Source organism: Electrophorus electricus, chromosome 2 (genome assembly GCF_013358815.1).
Source record: "Electrophorus electricus isolate fEleEle1 chromosome 2, fEleEle1.pri, whole genome shotgun sequence".
Taxonomy (NCBI): Eukaryota; Metazoa; Chordata; class Actinopteri; order Gymnotiformes; family Gymnotidae; genus Electrophorus; species Electrophorus electricus.
In genome coordinates, this window is record NC_049536.1 from 35703183 (window position 1) to 35718707 (window position 15525).

The 15525-nt window shown below is 41.9% G+C and overlaps 1 protein-coding gene across 7 annotated transcripts; it reads left to right on the forward strand.

Moving 5' to 3' along the window:
- Positions 1-2284: 2284 nt before the first annotated feature.
- On the forward strand, positions 2285-13790 carry etv5a (ETS variant transcription factor 5a). Of its 7 annotated transcripts, XM_035522073.1 has the most exons (15): positions 2285-2404; positions 3736-3863; positions 3960-4091; positions 4228-4321; positions 4943-4990; positions 5528-5578; positions 7266-7389; positions 7508-7792; positions 8479-8765; positions 10487-10609; positions 10959-11018; positions 11234-11302; positions 11487-11656; positions 11749-11850; positions 11961-13790. In XM_035522073.1, the coding sequence occupies exons 3-15, from the start codon at positions 4044-4046 to the stop codon at positions 12189-12191; spliced, it is 1692 nt and encodes a 563-aa protein (XP_035377966.1). In that variant the 5' UTR covers positions 2285-2404; positions 3736-3863; positions 3960-4043; the 3' UTR covers positions 12192-13790. The 7 variants fall into 7 exon arrangements, with proteins under 7 accessions (XP_035377966.1, XP_026865355.2, XP_026865357.2 ...); XM_027009554.2 differs by lacking the exon at positions 3736-3863; XM_027009556.2 differs by lacking the exon at positions 3736-3863 and having other exon boundaries at positions 10487-10567.
- The last annotated feature ends 1735 nt before the right edge of the window (positions 13791-15525 follow it).

Here is a 15525-nt window from a genome sequence, read left to right on the forward strand (position 1 = left end):
CTGGGCAGATATGTGACTACGTAGTGAAAACAAAAAGATTTTGAAGACTTGGAATTCCAAAGCTTAGTGTTATCCTTGTATGTCACCTTGATAAGTACAGAACAACCTACAGTGGCAGTGTTACCTTGGCAGACTAGTGAAAAGGACACAGCAGCCACAGTGAGCCAAGATGAAGTGAAGCCTTCAGGTCACAACCACTCAGATTATGAAATGCGAGACTCTCACAGATCTGAGCCACTTGAGTGAAGAGACAGATTGTAATACAGATGTTGAGAAAGTAGTGTCATTCATTCTTACACACAGTAACATCAGATGTTTTGAGAGGTTGCTAATCAGCATGTCCCTTTGCGATCTAGAGTCAGTCAATCATATGTATATGTCAGTACCAAAACTGCTGTACCAAGCAATAAATAGATATCATCACAATTTAATAATTGTGCAGGGCTGGATCAGGAAGTCCAACTCCTCCATGCTGCATGAAAGAAAGATGGCACACAATGCACAAAACTACAGAGACCTAAACAAAAGACCCATCTGGACCATAACCCCTTCCCCTGGGCCCAAGACATACTGGACAGTCTGAACTGCAGGACTTTGCATTTATGTTCCGTGATGTTTACTGAAATGGTCAATGTCATCATGTTGAGTTTACGAGGCCGCACAGCCTAAAGTACTGGGGGACTTCATTTTGACTCGTTTCCATGATTAACTTCAATGCCAAAATGTAACATGAAATGCAAGATGTACACAGCTTTCAATTTTGTTCTTGTTTACACTATTGTTACACTGTTTAATAACTGCTGTTGGCACTAGGAGGCAGGGGATTTTATTACCCGATAGGCTCTTACCCTACTGGACCAGTTAGAAGTATGTAATTTATTTTAATAAAGATTACAGAATAAGATACACTGTCATAGTCAGTGGACCCACTGTTATCAAAGATCAGAAGTTATAATAAAATTAAAATGTAACAATTTGACATGCCTATAATCCCATATACACCATTTGATAATTACATTTAAATAAAACTCATTCCTCTTTAATTAGTCATTACTTCCATGTTGGAGTAGTTCCACTAGAGCACACTAAGGTCTACTACAGCCTACATGCCATGAGGACTCTGGAAATGCATTAAAAAGTGTGCCTTCCCCCTCATGGCCTAGATGAAGAGGAACATGGGATGTTCTTGGGAACATGAACATTATGTCCATCGATCTACAAATCCAGAGAAGGCTGGAGATTTAGCTTGGGCAATTAAGGCATCCATGAGGAATGAGTGCTGGTCTTTTGCTCCCTCTATTCAGGCTGGTAAAACCTTATTAAATATAGACCAGGACATCTCAAAGAATTACGTTGACTCACTTTATTCAATCCCTGATCTTGCATATTAAATTTCTTCCACATCTCAGGAGAAGTACTGTTCCTCAGTGTATATAGAAAACATAATTAAATGGTTCTTGTATTTATATATGACATATTTAAAAAATAACAATTATAATTGTAATTATGTCATTGCAATTACAATTGTAATTAGGTAAAAATAATGATCGGTTCTATAGTGTTCATACAAACATATGTATAAGAACATAGTTTGTTCTTATTCAACTTTATGTGTGTCAGCCTTCTGGTGACCTGATCAGTCTCTTATGTGTGATTAAGTTCCATTTGTAATTCATCTGATCAATGAGGTTTGAGGCTAAACACAGTTCCACTCTTGATTATCTGTCCTGGCCTATGAGTTTATTTAGTTACCAATACTTAAGATCTGCACACTCTGCCATTTTACAGCAGAAAGTGCATATCTTTAAGTTTCACTATTTTCTATATCTTGCAGGAGCCTGTTTTGTTAAATACAAATAAATAATCTCTTATTTTTATTTACTCTTACTTTTATTTTAATTACGCTAATCTTTTACTTTTATTTACCTTTATGATAACTGGCAATGTAATATTTTGACAAATGAAACGTAATTTGTAATGACCAAATTTACAATATTAACTTTGCACATTATTTGACGTCTCAAACCATGGCCCTTTAAGACCTGGGGAAATGAAAAAAGCAAGCTGAATGTGAATGTGAATGAAACCCAGTCATTCATAAAAATAGGACGGACACAAACAACGATTGGTCGAAAGGTACCTTATACATAATTCAGTAGCTTTTCACAAACTATTGGTTTTTGAGTTTAGTGACAGGAGTGTGTAGCCAATGGAGTACAAAGACTGTTGTCTGTCGAGCCCAAGGGAAAACCCTACCACTCCATTTACAAAATCTCATTCAAGTTTTGTGTGTCGAACGGAGCGCATCTATTGATCAGGGAGAACGGACGTCGGTCTAGGTGGTGGAATTACAATCTTCACTCTTTTTTGGTACATCTTTCGTTTGCACGGCATCGCTTGAAGGGTGAGGCTAGCATTATTCTACCAGCATTTGCATGGCCTAAGATGAAATTGTGTGTTATAAAAGTCGCTTCTCCGCAGCGTTTAAGTTTATCATCGGCTTGAAACTGGAAATCCACCTAAGCTAGCTTATCTCGCTTTGGGAAAGCGAACGCCATTTTATCTTGCATGGTGCTTACTTTGGCAACCATTTTATTACATGAAGTTTTCCTATGTTATTTTTCCTTAATTTTTATTAATTTAAGGAACTGGGTGTGCATTCGTTTGGCAGTATCGACGAGGTCAGTCTAGTCTCGATGGTGTTGTGGTTTTGTGAATGGAGGGCTCGTTTTTTCTTCCTCGCCGTTCCTTACGGATCGGGTTTCACTTCATTGAGAAAAACAAGGGGCCATGCGAGGGCTGGGTGAACGAGGGGAAAAGGTAGCTTGTCTGATATTATCCTAAACATTATCCGCTATCTAACAGATTAGCTGGCTGTTTCCCTGGGAACTGTGAACTGTCCAGTCTTCGGAGAATTTAGCTGCACCTGAACTTCGGATTGTTGCAGGGAAACCCGATGCTCTGATTGAACGGCCGAATCTGTTGTACTTCTAGACCTGCTTTAGTTATGTTTTACATTGTTCTGTTCAATTTCCTAATATTTGAAGAGATTTTGGTATACTATGTTCTTGATCCAAATTCTGCTGCATTAAACTTTGGTAGAGAGGAATCGACAAGTGAAGCTTTTGGGTTATTTTCTGTAACATTGTTACTCACTTATCTAGCTATATATTACGGATAAACGTAACAGTCGTATAGTTGTGCTTTATTTAACTCGTTTGAACTGTTTTTCTTATCTAAGCTTTATCTTATTCTACAAACTGAAAAAATGCACACTATTATAGACAAACTCCCTCTAAAAGTAAGTGTAAATGAGATTAAGCAACATGTTTACCCAAATATTAACTTAACTTTTTTCATACACTGTTTTGCGTACTATCCAAGTGTTTTTAATAAACCTTTAGTTACTATCCGTTAAAACATCGCCGCAGTGCTATGGGGTGCATCTTGTGTTTTTCTTTATTATTTCAAGTGATTTTAAACGTGCGTTAGAACGTGCAGCCAGAGGTCACACATGCGCGCGCACACTGTGGAGCCTTTTAGGGTACTTGGGGTTAGCAGTTTTGTTGCTGCTTGTTCACAAAAATACACAGTTAATTTCTCAACATGTGTATTTACATAATAGACTGCTGGATCTGGATGACCAAGACTCATTTTCATATCCTCCAGTTTAACTCATCGCTAATGATTTTTTTCATAATCATAATCACGGATGGGTGCTTTTGCTTATGTAAGGCTTCCAAACACACTACTTCGAAGTGTGTTTACATGGTGCAGCACATGCTCTGCCTCACACTCACTGAGGACTGTTGCAATAAACAACAAAGAGGAGGAGGCTGATCTTGAGCCCACAGCAGAGAGAGGTGTGTGTGTGTGGGGGGGGGGGGGGGGGGGGGGGGGTTAGTAGACTGTATTTGCCAAGCAGCACTTTGACACGTCCCTTTCCCTTATCTGCTTAGAGAAAAAGAGACACTAGAAAGATCTCTGCAGTTATCGCTTTAAAGCGAAGACCCTGTTCTGGGAACTTTGAAGACCCAGGTAACATGGACGGATTTTACGACCAGCAAGTACCATTTATGGTCCCAGCAAATGTGAGTTTTATCCTTTTTTTAAAAAAAAAAAAAATGTAAGTAGCAACCAACTAGTAAAATATATGAAGAAATGTAATGAGAACATTTTGTTGTAAGGATCAGATGACTGCACACTAATTAGTCTGCTCCTCCACAGCCGAAATCGTCTCAAGTGGAAGAACCGTACCACAGACCCGTCAGTGACAGGAAACGAAAATTTGTAGACACTGAACTTGCTCAGGACACAGAGGGTAATATAATGTTCATGTGTTGTAAATTAGAGCAACAACGTGCTTACAATCATAGTGTTTTAAGTTGGTCATGTGTTGTTTGGTTTGTGGGGTTTTTTTTTTTTTCGTTTTTTGTTTTTTTTCCTCAAACTTGGTTTCAGATTTGAATTTCCTCAAACTTGGGTCTTCTATATGTGAATTTGGTAATGCAGAAGTGTGTGTGTGTGTGTTTGTGTGTGTGTGTGTGTGTGTAATTCAAAATTGTAGTAAAGTACACAGTTTCCAGAGAAACAGAACGTTTTGGGCAGAGGTCCTTTATCAGCTGGGCAAGCAAATGTATAAAAATAAAAACGTTCCATGATTGAAATCAATCTCAGCCCAAACAGCACAATCAAAACCTCCCAGGCCTGGTAGAAGGCCTGAGTGTGAGGGGGAAAATATAACCATCCCTCAGAAGGATGAGAAAGGAATCAAGATGTGCGTGCGCACACACAGTTGGACACAATACCATTCATTTGTATACTGAGTACAAAGTGATTACTTTGGTTTTGTGAAAGATGGTTTTTAGTGCCCTTTGGAGATACATTTTCAATTCGAGGTTGGATTTGACCATTTTTGATGTTCTCATTTTGTCTGCTGCAGAACTCTTTCAGGACCTCAGTCAGCTACAGGAAATCTGGATTGCAGAGGGTGAGGTCTCTTCTTATATTACACACCCTTATCAACAGAGCAAGGCTGCATGATTTATCTGAATTATAAATGAAAATGTTTTTACGGTAAAAACACAAATGTTTTGTTGCATTCTCTTTTTGCATGTAGTATTAGTAACAATAGCATGCTAACTGTCATATCCCCAGTATCATAATTTATCCAAATCTTGTAATATATATATTATATTTATAATAACATTTTACATAAATTTTATTTATGAATCCAATATTTTTTCCCCTGTCCCAGCATGTATTTGATGTTTGATATATTGCCATTTTTTGCCTGCATATCACAGCAGCACAATACATTCCATTTCCTGCTGCTTGATTTTGGTGACAGGCTGCTTGTTTCATTGAGAGCATTATGCCAACCTCACAGTGGGGCCTGCTCTTAGTCCAGGGCTGTCTTGTTTCTTAAATGGAACAACAAACTGGTATATAAGGAAGTGTTAATTTAACATATATTTTTATCAGTGGTTTGGAGGTATTTATCCCTCATCACATGATCTCTCCACAGCCCAGGTGCCTGATGATGAACAGTTTGTCCCTGATTTCCAGTCGGATAGCTGTGAGTACCTAAGACTTATTATTTATTCTCCTTGGCAGTGTACTTTGGATGAAGTCCAGAGAGGGCAAGGGAGAACCAGTTATTCATTATTCATGTCTTGTTCTAATTTCTAGTCAATTCTTTTGAGAGCACAAAGGACAGCATAAGCCAAGAATGGTGTCAAGTGCCCAGACAATCTTGTTGATTTGGTTGGGCTACTGATTCTCAGTAGAGATGTTAATGATGGATGTCGTTGGACATGTTCCCTAGGGAACCATGATGCATAAGGCACCTTTCATTTTGATCTGGAATGACTAAGAAGTCTGTGAGGAGAACCCCCACAAGCTCTCTCTCTCTCTCTCTCTCTCTCTCTCTCTCTCTCTCTCTCTCTCTCTCTCTGTGTGTGTGTTTGTGTCACATAAGGCGAATTCATAATCTGATTTCACGGCTTTGGTTGGTGTAATTGGAATAGACAGAACCCTCTGCTCTCTCTCTCTGTGTGTGTGTGTGTGTGTGTGTGTGATTAATTTGAGCTCTAACTCACCAAGGTTCTCCAGCCAAGAGAAATACTTGAGTAATGTTATTGGCGCATTTTATAATATCCCATTCCTGTCTTCACCCCCAACCCCTCCTTTCATCATTTTTGTTTTTGTCTGATGTTGGAATCGCGAGACAGAGCATGGTATTTTCATGTGTCACTTTTCATTGTGCTCTGGCCATTCTTATCAGTGTGGTGGCACAAGTGAGAATTGATGCCCTGCAGTGTTTCAGACTAGGACATGTGTATACAGTCAGCCCTTTTTTTGGCTTGTGTGTGCTGTACTGCTGTCTGACTTTTATTTTCTATATATATAAGTGTGTGTGTATGTGTATATAGTGTGTGTGTGTGTGAAGGTGTATATATAATATTACACACATATTATATATAAATATCTATATATATGTATGTATGTATGTATGTATGTATGTATGTATGTATAAAAATTACACACACTTTTACCAGGTTTTTTTATTTTTATAACTATAATTTCTATGAATGTCATCTTGGCAAATCCTTTGGGTACTTGGCAGAGCTCCAGCTCTCTTCTGCAGTCATTTAGCAGAGAAATGTGGCCCCTTCGCTCATCTGCACATCACATGCCCACTCCCACAATCCAAAGCCTTACATCCCTTCAGGTTGGACATCCATCTACTCTCGGATTTGATTTGTGGGAGTCTCTCTCTCATGTTAGCAGTGGTGCACTGCACCTTGGCTTTCAACGTGCATCGAATGTTCATGTGCCCATTTGTATGTGGCTTTCTAAGCCCAGCATGATGGAGTTGATTTACACGGCTAGGGTTGCACTGTGGCTGCGGATCCGATTTCGGTCAGCCATTACGTGGCGCCGGTTATGGGAGTCGACGCAGAGATCCAGCAGCTAATGGTTACAGTGTGGGGAGGAAAATCATTCACAATCATTGAATTACAGCTGTTCTGATTCATGAGTATTGACTTGTCTGTGATGGAGATCAGAATGGAGCGCTTTGATTGCATGTGTTTCTGCTACTACACGCTTCTGATGGGTGAAGCACATAGCTTTTATACCCTGTCAGACGATTAATGGTATAGAGTGAGGTGCTCCATCAGAGGGCAAGCACTGCACTTTTGTTGATGCATTCGATCAGATGCCCTGTTGATTAGATACTTCCACTTTGTTGTCTCTCTCAGTGATGTTTCATGGCCCTCCGCCAGCCAAGATTAAACGGGAACTGAGTCCTTCCAAAGCTCTGTCCCCCTGTAGTCAGGACCGGAGTCCCATGCCGTACGGAGAAAAGTGCCTTTATAACTACAGGTAAGCCTATAGTGACTTTTGTTTGTATTTGCGTTGACACTCTGCCATGGACTGCAAGGGCAGAACCTCTTTTGTCATTTGGCATTTCTTGTTTTCATCTCCCTTTTCCTCCTCACAGTGCCTATGAAAGGAAACCCTCAGCTGGGTTCAAGCCATTGACTCCTCCCTCGACGCCTGTGTCACCATGCAGCTCCAGCAACACTCCTGGAACATGCCCTGTGCTTGAACAGACTCCTCCTCCTGTCCCCATCCCCACATTAGGGCAGCGTTCCCTTCATGGACAGCCTGCTGTGACCAACTCCACCCACAATCAGAGGGCCACCGCTCTAAACAGCCAGACTCCACCTTTCGCAGTGCCATGTCCACCTCTAAACCACGAGGTCCCATTTAATAGCGAGCACAGGTAAGTGTCTGTCTTTTTATACCAGTTATCTAATAAATCAGTTTAAGTCAATGCAATTTTATCACATCACTTTATGAAAAAGTGGCATTTTGGTCAAGCTGCACTTCTGAATGTGTTTGTGTGTTCACATGCAAATGTGTTTTTTTTTGGGGGGGGGGGGTGGATGGGGGTGTGTGTGGGTGTGTATGGATGACCTTTCAGCAATGCTGACTTCTTGTGATGGGGAGGAAAAAATAGCAAGTGGTGTTGATCACGCGGATATTACACTGCAGCATTAGGTTTGGAGCGCCACTGCCCAGGGGCTACATTAATCTGACCCCCATGTGAATAAGGCAATTGGCAGCCCACCCTGCCAGCTCCATTCAGAGCCCCTGAAAGTATGCTGGGGAACGTGTGGCATGTTACTGGCAGTCACTAACATGGAGCAAGCAACTCCAGATTCAGCAAGACCTCTCTGGACTGTCTGCTGAGATGGCCATCGTGTCACTTGGTCCCAGCATCTCATTTTATAGGCTGCATGTGCTTTTACTGTACACTCTGTACACTCATCAGATCCACATGTCGAACTGCTGGCTTCTGGTGGCTCTTGGAATCTTTCTTAATGACTTCATTTACCACAGGTTTTAAATGAATCACCTTCTTAACTGTTGGTGACAACTTAAATCTTTTTTTAAATTTCTTTTAAGGTTTCAGCGTCAGCTGTCGGAACCCTGTTTGCCTTTCCAGCCTTCTGAGACACAGGGAAGACCAAACTTCATTCCCCAGGGGCCGAGCACTTCGGCCAGAGATGGCCGGCCACCCTACCATCGCCAGATGTCAGAGCCCCTGGTTCCTGTACATGCTCAGGGCTTTAAACAGGAGCTCCTGGACCCTCATTACACTGAGCAGGGGGTCCCCAACATGGGCCCACCACATGCCACTTTCCATCCTATGGCCATCAAGCAAGAGCCACGAGACTTCTGCTTTGACTCTGGTGAGCATTAATGAACGCCCAACCCTTTAAAGGGGAGAATAGTGCAGGTCATGCAGTCGCCGCTTAAGGAGGACGAAAGGTTACAAATAAAATTAAAATAAATAAATCCATAAATAAATGTACAACATAAAAATAAATGAATATATAAATAAATATAGGACATAAGAGTAAATAAATAAATGTGGTAGATTTTTAATAGTGTGAATCACATGTTTTAAAAATGCAAAAAAAAAAACACACAACTTGTGAGCAGAAGTATATAAATAAATAAAATTAGTATTTTATTTATTTCTTGATTTATTTATTTATGGATTTCTTCCTCCAGTCCATGTTAATGAGGTGTGAGACACATTATGAAATTCTGTCGCGCTATTGGTCGAGGGTGGGCAGTGGGAGAGCTGCAATGCGGAGCAGACGCAACCAAACAGGTCGTTAGAGTGATTTGGTTGGATTTGTTCGTTCACATTCAAAGAGTTTCTTAGGCTATGCGGGATATCTTGGACCAAGTCGACGACGGGTCTGCATCTCCACTCAGTTCTCCCAAGTATAAAATTAATAGCTCAACCCGAAATAACACTTGGTCATCGTCCAAGTGCCCACAGTCTAAAGCCAACTTTGCGCCAGAAGCGCGGCAAAGCTACTCCGAGACTTTCTGCTTTATACCGGACGTGACTCTCTGCGGTAATTCGCAGGCAAAATATTATCGCAGTGACGATGGGAATAATGTGTTTGTTGTTTTTGTTTGTTCCTCGCTTACCACGAACATTACTGTGGCGCGTGGGAAAGGTTACATTTAATTAACATGGCCGCGTACCGCGTTTTAACTCGCCAGCTGCTAAACGTAGGTTAGCTAACTACCCAGAGACTCTATCATAGAAGGACCTAGATAGCTATACAAATACTAGGGTTCTAGTAGATGTGGTTCTTGTAGCAATACGAAGGCAGCAACGTAATTCAAAAACAAGGAAAAAGTAATCGAGAAACACAATAGTGTGTTGGTTTACTCTGCTTTATCATTATAGTGGAGAAGGAAATTATAAATAAATGGAGTAATTGTGTGTGTGTATGTGTATATATGTATACACATGTATATAAATAACACAACTATTTTATGTCCCATATTCATTTTGATTCCTTCGTCATGGATCATCTTCCGTAGATGCCAGCTTTCATGCAAACACAGGGCTGAGAGCAAGGAATCTTGGGGGGGGGGGGGGGGGGGTCTCACAGATCTGTGAGTTTTAGCAGTGTCTGGTGGGATACACTTGCACCCCTTAAACTTGCCTGCAAAGAATACAGTATGTTGTAGCAGTATTCGTCACACTTGCATAGATTCTGTATACATCACTTTTCTCCCATGTATTTGAATATAAGGCAGAAAGCAGACTGACGTTTAGTTAAGTGAACCTCAAAATGTCTGTCTTTGTTCCAATGTTTACCACATAGCTTGAACTACGTCACACTCCAATATATTTGGTGCTTTCTATGTAGAGAATGAAGACTGCTTCAGTTGAGATTTAGTGTACTTGTCATTCCAACACACACAGCTTTTCCTTCACATTGTCCTATAAGCATTTTAAAGTGCATCAAAATCCCTTTATAGCTCAAACTCTGTATATGCAGAGCTATGATGTGTTCCTCTCAACATATTGACATGTAGGACCGCAACATGTGATTGTTTGGGTACATACTGCCAACACTGCAATGTTTTGTCTGTTCAGCAGTGTGCAGGATGACGCTTCTCCATAATCTAAGTCACCAAAATCATTGGCGATCGCATGTCAGGAAGAAGACAAAAATGGGTATGGTGACATTGGGTGCCCTTGCAGAAGAGAGGCATGTAGGTTAGAGATGGTGCACTGCGGTCTTGCAAGAATGAACAAGACTTGATTTTCATGATTCAGTATTTGGGCTTAGTGACTAACCCTGTTTGGTGTCTGAGTAGACATGTGACTGATGTTGCATGTTGTGCATTGATCTTGGCTCGTGTCACAGATGTGTGGGCCGGACACTTGCTGTCCTGCTGTTGCATCAATGTTTCATAAGGATCAGGATAAGGAATCATGAGCTGGTCATAATGCTGTGCATGCATGTGTGTTTGATTTGTATTTTAGATTTAACCTAGATATTCTACGTACTAATGGTTTTGATTTGATTTTCATTATTAACAGTTTCTTTGCTTTGGATTTTCAGAAGTGCCTAACTGTCAGTCTTCATTTGGGAGGGCAGCTAGTTTCTACCAAAACCGTGAAAGTAAGTAACCAGTTTTGAGTTTGAGCCAAAATGTTTTTTGTTTTTTTTAAATATTATTTAGCTTTGCTTAAGTTGATGAACCATTTTTAACATTTATTGTTTCTCTAAACATTTTGAGATTTGGTCTCTAAACCTCTCTGGTATTGCATTTAACACTGAACATAACTGTGTGTGCGTGTGCATGCGCGTGTGTGTATGCGTGTGTATGTGTGTAGATTTCTCATTTGACAGAGATCAAAACCTGTATTATGATGACGCATGTGTGGTTCCTGAGCGCCTTGAAGGTGAGATTCAGGGCGTTAGATTTCTCAGCATGTGTAATGTGCACAAGGCATGTATCTCAATGCATCATTTGGAGTTACCCCTTCAATAAATCAGTGGCATCGTGTGCAAGACCCTTAGGCTGGGATTTTTGTCTCCTAGTTTTGTTGATGTATTTCAGTCCTTGTTCTCTGTGACTGTGAACAGGAAAGGTGAAGCAGGAGCCGTCAGTGTATCGCGAAGGGCCACCTTACCAGCGCCGTGGCTCCCTCCAGCTGTGGCAGTTTCTTGTGACCCTCCTCGACGACCCTGCCAATGGGCACTTCATTGCCTGGACAGGCCGTGGAATGGAATTCAAGCTCATTGAGCCAGAAGAGGTCCGTGTCTAATGCATAACTGAAAGTGCACGGTTCAATTCTTCTGCAAGTACTTTGCATGGTTTTCTAAGGCCCAATCTGGTGAATTTCAGGTGGCTCGACGTTGGGGCATTCAGAAAAACCGACCAGCCATGAATTACGACAAGCTAAGTCGTTCTCTGCGCTACTACTATGAGAAGGGGATCATGCAGAAGGTAAAGGCGCGTTCAGATTTACTTTTTACTTTTTCTTGTGGTGCCAATTGCAGAATCTACTAAGGGCAGAGCATTGTACATTCTCTAACATGCAAAGTGTCCATCCTCAGGTTGCAGGTGAGAGGTATGTTTACAAGTTCGTATGCGATCCAGAAGCCCTTTTCTCCATGGCCTTCCCGGACAACCAGAGGCCCAACCTTAAGGCTGACCCCGATGGCCTGCCTGTGCTGGATGATGATACTCTGCCCCTAACCCACTACGACGAAGGTACACCGTACCTGGTAGACGGAGGAGAGCAGTGTGTAACTGGGATGCCTTTTCCTGATGGCTATGTGTACTGACTCCCACTCCACACCACACCTCTCCCAATGACAATGTATACTGAGTCCCACTCCACACCACACCTCCCCTGACGCGGAGCCTGAACGGCTGAGCGGACAGGTGCACGTCTGTCCCCACAGCCTCAACTTTTCCTGCCCTGCTGTCCGTTTACAAAATAGCCCCGCCCCCTCAAAAAACGAACTGATCTTAAAAATAACAAGCAAGGAGAAATCTGCACGCCACCTTCAACCCGTGACATGGTGTCAGGGAGGTGTGGGACACCTGGACTCACATGGCCAGGTGCTCACCAGCACAGAAGATGGAGTCACAAGTCAAGTAGCGCCGAAGGACTGACTGGTCTCTATGCAGACTTAAGGAATTGTAGCAATTCTCTTCTGACAATCTTTTTTTTTTTTTTTTTTTAAGTTACAAAATATTAAGACATCCTACCACAACAACAAAAATCTAAACACGGCACTATTCAATAGCTGCGTGTGGTCCTGATTAGTTTTGTTACCTCTAATTCATGTAGACATCTATGAGAAGTTTAAAGGGCTTTATTTTGAAAAGAGAAGACCCATTTTGTTTCTTTAGATTTGTTTAGCGTTGGCTTTTATAAAACGCTTAAATGCAGGACTACTTCAAGCACGCAAATTTCCTACAAAACTTACTGTTATTCTTGTAGGTTTGTTTTGGTCATTGAAGCTTTTAAGTGTTGTGGGATTGTTTTCCTCTTCTCTCTCTCTCTCTCTCTCTCTCTCTCTCTCTCTCTCTCTCTCTCTCTCTCTCTCTCTCTCTCTCTCTCTCTCTCTCTCTCTCTCTCTGTGTGTCTCGGATAATTCTAATTAATGATCTTTAATGAAGCTAAAAACACTCAAGGACTTTCAATCAGATACAAGGACTGTTAACCCATTCTTAATAATTCCATATGCCTAGTCACTCCCTGAGAAGCAAAATTTGGTACATTCGAGGTGTTTGATTTTCTTTTTAAGAAAATATTTAAAAGGGATGCACCTTGCAACTTCTGACTGCATTAAAATGTATTTAAGGGTCAAACTTTTTAGTCTGTTTTGTATATTGTAATATTTTTTTTGCTTACGTTTTTTTGGGCTCCAAGATGGCAGGAAAGCAAAGGACCTTGCATGCAATAACGTGACGCGAAGACTCCTCTTCACTGCCAATTTAAAGTTGACAAAAGACCACTGCTTCCTTTTTGCATGGTGTATTCAACTGGCAATTGTCCATTAACATATTGCTTTATGCTGGACAAAGAAGAAATTAAGTTCTCTGTGCTTTTTTTTTTTTTTAACTTCTATAAATTATATTTTTGCAAAAGTCTGCATTGTTTTGATTTTATTGTATCAGCTGTATAGTATTGCCTAAAACATGTATGTTTTAAAAATCTGGATGCCTGTTGGTGCAGTCCTTACAGAGCTCCCTTAGAGGACAGCACTTTCTAAATCACTCTTCTGAGGAGGTGCTTGTTGATCTGAACCTCTGCCACCAAAAGGGTAGTCTGAACTTGTAAAGGCTCCACCTTCTTCCTCCACAATGTGTACCTTTTACACTGCTAGGTTTATAATCTGTACTGGGTACAATAAACTGTCCTTTCTGCTTCATTTTCACTGTCTCATTTCTTTTGCAACACTCCACCAGCTTACTCTTCTGCACACTGCACCACTAAGCTTTGCAAATTAGTGACCAGTCACATGTGTTCAACCACACTCAGAATGTTCTAATACTTTCAGCTCAAGCAAGGCCTCTTGGGGGGGGGGGGTGCCCTTTATTGGGCAACTGGTGTCAACTAAAAAAAGATGTGGGGGGACCCTTATACATCCCTGCATTTGTAGTATGTATTGATCAGTTTCAGAGTGTTTCTCAATTTTATTAAGGCCCTTTATTCTCAGTAGTGCTTTTTCATACTTACAGAAATAGGGGAACAACCAACCTCCATGTATACCACCGCCAGAGCCTGCTACGCTTAAGAAACCATGCACAATCCTATTTGGACGACGGCATGCTTCGGACGCTCTGTGAGCTCGGTTTGCTATGGGAACCAGGCCTGCACCGCAAGCGCTGTGCAAGGAAGCAAAAGCGGGGAAAGCGAGCTGGGGTCCGTGCTAAAATAAAAGCTAATCCTAGCAGACCAGCTCTACCATCTTTATTTCTCTCAAATGTCTGCTCATTGGATAATAAATTGGAGTGCATCAGACTCCAGCAGACTACACAGCGAGAGTTCAGAGACTGCTGTGTTTTAGTCTTTACTGAAACGTGGTTCAGCTACAGTATTCCAGACGCCGCCATTCAGATGGAGGAAGTAGTCTCAATCCCTGCCGATAGAGACAATGCACGCGGCGGAGGGGTATGCGTTTATATCAATGAGACCTGGTGTAAAAACTCTGTACTTGTCTTTAGGTACTGCTCACCGCTGGTGGAGTTTGTTATTGTTAGATGCAGACCTTTTTATTTACAGCGGGAATTCACCTCCGTGTTTATAATCGCGCCCTATATTCCACCCAGCGCGAACACACGAGAGGCTCTCCAGGAGCTGTATGGAGCGATTAGTGAATTGCAGAACGTTCATCCAGATGGACTGTTTATTGTCAAGTCAGTACTGCCTTAATTCCATCAACATATGAATTTGCAACAAGAGGAGCGAACGCGCTGAGTCCCGGTGCGTACCGGGCGGAGCCCCGCCCCCACCTCGGATACTCTGATCACGTGTCTGTAATGTTGATGCCTGCATATAGACCGATCGTCAGACGCTCGAAACCGCTTCTGAAGCAGGTGAGAATCTGGCCAGGAGGAGCCAGCTCTGCTCTTCAGGACTGTTTTGAGCAGACGACATGGATAACATTCTAGGAGGCTGCTACCGACGCTGACACTGTTATCCTGGAGGAGTATACAGCATCAGTGATTGACTACATTAGCATGTGCATTGATGATGCTACTGTCTCCAAGACCATCATCACACGTCTCAACCAGAAGCCATGGATGACTGTTGAGGTGCACATGCTGTTGATCACTCGTGACTCAGCCTTCAGAGCAGGTGACAAAGAAGCTCTTAGAAAAGCGAGAGCCAGATTGTCATGGGCAATCATGGAGGCAAAGCGTGCACACACACAGAGGATCCATGGACACTTCAAAGACACTGTTGACATGTGGGAGGGCATTCAGGCCATTACGAACTACAGGAAAACATCACCTTCCTGTGATAGTGATGCCTCCCTCCCAGACGCACTGAGGTGAACTTTGCATGGAGTTAACCCACGGAAAGCTGCTGGACCAAACAACATCCCAGGTCGTGTACTCAGAGAATGTGCTGACCAGCTTGCAGATGTCCTGACAGACATC

What these genes read in the sequence shown, in the direction of transcription:
- etv5a (XM_035522073.1), top strand. Translation starts at nt 4,044, where the DNA reads ATGGACGGATTTTACGACCAGCAAGTACCATTTATGGTCCCAGCAAAT. An exon ending in GGTTCCTGAGCGCCTTGAAG is followed by an intron (nt 11,303 to 11,486) that starts GTGAGATTCAGG and finishes GACTGTGAACAG; the next exon opens with GAAAGGTGAAGCAGGAGCCG. An exon ending in AGCTCATTGAGCCAGAAGAG is followed by an intron (nt 11,657 to 11,748) that starts GTCCGTGTCTAA and finishes GGTGAATTTCAG; the next exon opens with GTGGCTCGACGTTGGGGCAT.